The sequence below is a fragment of the Triticum dicoccoides genome, chromosome 5B (assembly GCF_002162155.2).
Source record: "Triticum dicoccoides isolate Atlit2015 ecotype Zavitan chromosome 5B, WEW_v2.0, whole genome shotgun sequence".
Taxonomy (NCBI): domain Eukaryota; kingdom Viridiplantae; phylum Streptophyta; class Magnoliopsida; order Poales; family Poaceae; genus Triticum; species Triticum dicoccoides.
In genome coordinates this window covers 557,924,212-557,930,544 of record NC_041389.1, presented here as the reverse complement: position 1 = coordinate 557,930,544, position 6,333 = coordinate 557,924,212, and the positions used below count along the sequence as shown (strand labels likewise).

Here is a 6,333-nt window from a genome sequence, read left to right as displayed (position 1 = left end):
AATTCATTGTCCTTTGGAAGCATCTTCTTTAACATTATCAGCAACTTCCCAAATCCCTTGTCAGATACACCATTCTCTGCCTTCCATTGCAGCAATTCCAGTGTGGTGCCCAGCTTTTTCTTGTCAGCTTCGCAATTCGGGTACAACAATTTCTTGTGATCCTCTAACATGCACTGCAACTTCTTCTCCTCCTTTTCACTTGTGCAGTTTCTCTTTGCATCGGCAATGGCCCGACCTAGATCATCAGCAGGCTCATATGATGCCTCTTCTTCAGCTTCTTCCCGCATTGCCGGCTCAGCTTCTTCCCCCATTGTTGTACCATCATATTCAGGGAACCCATGGCTAGGATAGTTGTCGTCGTCCTCTTCTTCTTCATTGTCTTCCATCATAACCCCTCTTTCTCCGTGCTTGGTCCAAACATTATAGTGGGGCATGAAACCAGACTCAAATAGGTGGACGTGAATGGTTCTTGAGTGAGAGTAATTCAGAGCATTCTTACAGTTAGCACATAGACAAGGCATAAAACCATCCGCCTGCTTGTTTGCCTCAGCCGCAAGCAGAAAAGTATGCACACCATTAATGAACTGGGGAGAGCATCGGTCATTGTACATCCATTGCCGACTCATCTTCATTTACACAGCACCGAAAATACCAAATTAATACAAGTTCATACATAAAGTTTATGTAACACTTATTCCCATAAAACAACATACACATAACTCTCTAGCTGAAGCATTTAAATGCAACAAAAAATGCGATCAAGATCACAACTAAGGTAACAATTGATCCAATAGCATAATGATACCATGCCTCACTATCGATGGCATATTTTCTAATCTTTCTAATCTTCAAGCTCATTTTCTCCATCTTGATCTTGTGACCATCGACAAAATCGACAACATGCAACTCCAATTCCATCTTCTCCCCCTCAATTCTTTTCAATTTTTCTTTCAAATACTCATTTTCTTTTTCAACTAAATTTAAGCTCTCGACAATAGGGTCGTTTGGAATTTTCGGTTCACATACCTCCTAGATAAAAATATCTATGTCAACTTGATGGGCATAATTTATCATAAACATGAAATGCAACAAATAGTTATAAAAGAGAATATACCACATCCGAATCATAACCCGGACGAGGGCCGACGGGGACGGATATCAAAACTATGGCACTATGTATAACAAACAACGTACGGGTAAGATAATTATACAAGTAACTATATATCTAAATAACACAAACATGATTTTTTTTCTCTTATATTAAAAGGATAAGAACAAGAGGCTCACCACAAGGTGGTGCCGGCAATGGGACGGTGTGGGCGATCGACGGTGGTTAGGACGGAGATGGGAAGGCACTAAGTAAACCACACCTACATATGCAAACTAAGAGTTATTTTGACCTCAAATTGCATATAAATCAAATAAACTACAACATATAATTCCTCCGAAACTAAAAACCCACAAATCACTATACTTATAGAGCATTGCAAGAGCTAATGTAGCAATGAGAGATGAAAGGACAAAGTTGCCAACCTTTGTGATCACTTGGATGGACGGGGTGCCTTCAAATGTTGGAAAATTTTGGCAAAAATGGAGGTGGGAGCTCGAGCAAGAGGGGAAGAAAACAGAGAATATGGGAAAAACAAAGGGCTTTGGCTCGGGCTTGAAGAAGCACTATATATAGTGATATTTGTAGTCCCGTTCGGTTACACGAACCGGGACTAAAGGTGAACTTCTAGGCCCGGTTCATGGAATGAACCGGTACTATAGGTCATGGTGGGGCCGCAGCCTGACACAAGCCTGCCACCACCTCTTTAGTACCGGTTCGTGGCACGAACCGGTACTAAAGGTTCACAACAAACCGGTACTAATGAGAGCTGCCCACCTAGCCGTTGGAACCGACACTATCGGTTCTATTACAAAGTGGGACTAAAGAGTTGAACATTAGGCCCTTTTTCTAGTAGTGCCCCCCTCCACCGTTTACTCCTCCGATAGTATCATCGTAGTGCTTAGGCAAGGCCCTACGTGGATCACATCACCAATACCATCATCACGCCGTCGTGCTGACGGAACTCATCGACTCCATCGACACTCTGCTGGATCAAGAGGCCGAGGGACGTCATCGAGCTGAACGTGTGCATAACTCGGAGGTGTCGTACGTTCGGTATTTGATCGGTTGATTCGAGAAGACGTTTGACTACATCAAGCGCGTTAAGTTAACGCTTCTGCTTTCGGCCTACGAGGGTACGTGGACACACTCTCCCCTCTCGTTGCTATGCATCTCCTAGATAGATCTTGCGTGAGCATAGGATTTTTTTTGAAATTGCATGCTATGTTTCCCAACAAGTTTTATTCCGTTTGGACTCTGTTTGATATTCCTTTCTGAAAAAGTAAAAAACAAGGAAAAACAGCAACTGGCACTGGGCACTAGGTTAATAGGTTGGTTCCAAAAAATGATATAAAATAGCATATTAATGCATATAAAACATTCAAAACTGATAATATAATAGGATGGAACAATAAAAAATTATATATACGTTGGAGACGTATTAACGAGCAACCAAAAGGCAAATGAAAAGATGAACGAAAGAAGGGCGAATAAAAAGGCAAATATATTTTTATTTTTTTAAAATGTTTTAGAAGTGGGGGAGATAAAAACGAGAGGCAAATGGCAAATAATGTAATGCAAGAGATGAGAGTTTATGATGGGTACTTGGTAGGCTTGATGTAGAACCTCCCCGGCAATGGCGCCAGAAATTCTTCCTACTACTTCTTCAGCTTGCGTTGGTTTTTCCTTGAAGAGGAAAGGGTGATGCAGCAAAGTAGAGATAAGTATTTCCCTCAGTTTGAGAACCAAGGTATCAATCCAGTAGGAGGTACAATTAAGTCTCCAATCTATGAAGCTACACAAACAATCAAACACTTGCACCCAACGCGAAAAGGGGGGTTTCAATTCCTTCACGATCACTTGCAAGGATGAGATCTGACAAATATAGATATAATTACTAAAACATAAAACAAAATAAAAGCAAATAAATCTCAGCGAGGTATTTTTGGTTCTTTTATTTATAGATCTAAAAATATATGATGGAAAACAGACACGGGGGCCATAGATTTCACTAGAGGCTTCTCTCTTGAAAAAAGCATATGGTGGGTAAACAAATTACTGTTGAGCAATTGATAGAAAAGCGCAAAGTTATGACGATATCTAAGGCAATGATCACGAATATAGGCATCACGTCCGTGATAAGTAGACTGACTCCTGCCTGCATCTACTACTATTACTCCACACATCGACTGCTATCCAACATGCATCTAGAGTATTAAGTCATAAGAACAGAGTAACGCTTTAAGTAAGATGACATGATGTAGAAGGATAAACTCATGTAATATGATGTAAACCCCATCATTTTATCCTTGATGGCAACAATACAATGCATGCCTCGTTGCCCCTACTATGTCACTAGGTGAGGACACTGCAAGATTGAACCCAAGACTAAGCACATCTCCCATTGTAAGAAAAACCAATCTAGTTGGCCAAACCAAATCGATAGTTCGAAGAGAAATACAAAGATATCAAATCATGCATATAAGAATTCAGAGGAGACTCAAATAATATTCATAGATAATCTGATCATAAATCCATAATTCATCGGATCTCGACAAACACATCACAAAAAAGTATTACATCGGATAGAACTCCAAGAACATCGAGGAGAACTTTGTATTGAAGATCAGATAGAGAGAGAGAGAAAGAAAGAGAAAGCCATCTAGCTACTAGCTATGGACCCGTAGGTCTCTGGCAAACTACTCACGCATCATCGGTAGGGCGATAGGGTTGATGTAGAGGCCCTCCGTGATTGAATCCCCCTCTGGCAGCTCGCCGGAAAAGGTCCCAAGATGGGATCTCACGAGGTTAGAGGCTTGCGACGGCGAAAAAGTATTTTGGTGAACGCTTCTGGTGCTTTGGAAATATTTGTGAATTTATAGAGCAAGAATTAGGGTTAGGAGACCTCCGAGGGGGCCACAAGCCCTCAGCCCCCCCCCCCCTCCCAGGGGCGCGCCCCCTAGCTTGTGGCTTCCTCGGGAAGCTCCTAGCCCCCTCTCCAAGTCCTACGGGTGTCTTCTGGTCCAAGAAAAATCATCGCGAAAGTTTTATTTCGTTTGGACTCCGTTTGATATTCCTTTCTGAAAAAGCCAAAAACAAGGAAAAACAGTAACTTGCACTAGGCACTAGGTCAATAGGTTAGTCCCAAAAAAGATATAAAATAGTATATTAATGCATATAAAACATTTAAAACAAATAATATAATAGCATGGAACAATCAAAAATTATAGATACGTTGGAGACGTATCAAGCATCTTGAGCCGCATGCAGTAGCCATCGATGGTGGAGTCATCCTGATGGCACCCGAAGAACTCTTGCTGCAAGAAAACGAGGCGCTGAAGTTTGTTGTCGGTGAAGAGCGCGTTGATCTTGTTCCACACGGCGCAAGCATCATCGTCCTCGGCGATGACCATGTGGAAGATGTCCTTCGAGACGGTTTGGTAGAACCATCGTATGAGAGTGTCCTCGATGGCGACCACTCCGGGTTGCCCTTCATGTACTCGTCGTCGATGGATCCATCGAGGTCTTTCACGCGTAGTACAAGGAGCTGGAGGAGTCGAGGCGTACAGGAACACGGGCCTCGATGTTGAGATCACGGATGGCGGCGGCGGAGGGTACGGGACCGGCAAAAGGGTTGGAGCTGTTGGTCATGGCGGATCCCGGGGAGTCCATGACGGGGCGGCGGCTTAGGTTCTGGTGACGGCGGCTGCGGGTGGAGAGGAGGTGCGGTGCGGCTAGGGCTAGGCAGCGCGGCAGGGGAGGTGCGACGCGGCTAGGAGGTAGGTTGGGGGCGAAAGCGGGAGGTGGGTGGTGGCGCGACACGAAGCGGCAGCGGCGTCGGTTGGGAGGGACGCGGTGGCGGCGTGGTGTGGCGGCAGCGGCGGCGATGGAGATAGCAACGGCGGCTTAGGGTTAGGGTAGGATCCAGAGGTATGATACCATGAGAAGGTTAGTTTTCATGCACCACATTAATCAACCAACAAAGAGTGAGAGGGTTGTCTTGTTGTGCGTTGAAGAGAAAAATGCACATTAATTAACATGTCAAGCGAGGAGAAAAGACTAGCTTGTAACATTGGCCTAAGTAGGCATTAATTTCTGCCTTCGTACCTGTAATATGGGTTTGTGGCCTTGTATGCAAAAATGGAGGGAGTAGTACTGATCAGGTGCATATGCACGTATATATAGTGTACAATATAGGCCTCAACCTCTAGTATACAAAGACTAGAGGTGGGCGAGGATATACAATATACATGCAAAATCATATGTTCAACAAAAAGCAAATGACAGAATTTTGGGATCGACCCGCCGAAGGAAGTGGCCCATGCATGATAGGAGCATGATGCAGCGAAAAAGATAGCCACCAGCCTGTTGCTAGCAACTCCGTCCTGTTGCGGGTACTCGATCTCTGCAGCGCAGCATCTGAACTGAAAGCTAGCTAGAGCTGGTGTCTATATATACCAGCGTTGAGATCCATCCTCCCAAATGATGCCAGCCTCGTGGCTACTACCTCTTTCTGGGAGTTAGCTTGTAGCTCGCTCACCATTCAGGAAAAAGCTTTCAGCTAGAACCAGGACATGGAGGAGAAGAAGGATAGACCCAAGCTTTGGAGGCTGCGCCGTGCCGTGAGGCAGCAGCACGGGAAGCTGTACATCATCAGGAAATGCATCGCCATGCTCATCTGCGGCAGTCCCAAGTGTGTATGCTCCTTCACTAGTTTAATTATGTTGCCCCCACCGAATATTGTTTTTGGAGGCCGAGCTCCATGGAGCTCGGTTTTGAAAAATTCGAATTTCGTTGTCGCTGTATTTGTGCCTCCAACTGATTATATGTAGGCATGGCACCGTACCTCTTTTAACAGGACATATTAAGTACTGTAAGATACTCCCTCCGTTCCATAATATAAGAACATTTTTTACACTACACTAATGTCTTCTTATATTATCGGACGGAGGGGGTATATTTTAGTTAATGCTGCTAGGAACATCCCCTATGTGCAGCCATGCAGGCATATATGGGAACAGATGATACGACAAACAATCGATGGCGTACGGCCTTTGTTTTTCCTCCCCTTTTTTTAGAAACACCGACATTGATGCTCATGAACACGCACATACACTCACCCTAAATACAATTCTATATACCGGGAATGCAGCTTTTTTGTTTCTTAAAAGTCTGTATCGGTTCACAAGCTAGTTTTGACTAATCCAACTCATTTACACCCAAGG

The 6,333-nt window shown here is 44.0% G+C and overlaps 1 protein-coding gene across 1 annotated transcript; it reads left to right on the top strand.

The window, feature by feature from the left end:
• The first annotated feature begins 4,513 nt into the window (after positions 1-4,513).
• LOC119310070 lies at positions 4,514-6,133 on the top strand. The gene is made up of 3 exons (XM_037585919.1): positions 4,514-4,543; positions 5,674-5,801; positions 6,106-6,133. The coding sequence occupies exons 1-3, from the start codon at positions 4,514-4,516 to the stop codon at positions 6,131-6,133; spliced, it is 186 nt and encodes a 61-aa protein (XP_037441816.1).
• The last annotated feature ends 200 nt before the right edge of the window (positions 6,134-6,333 follow it).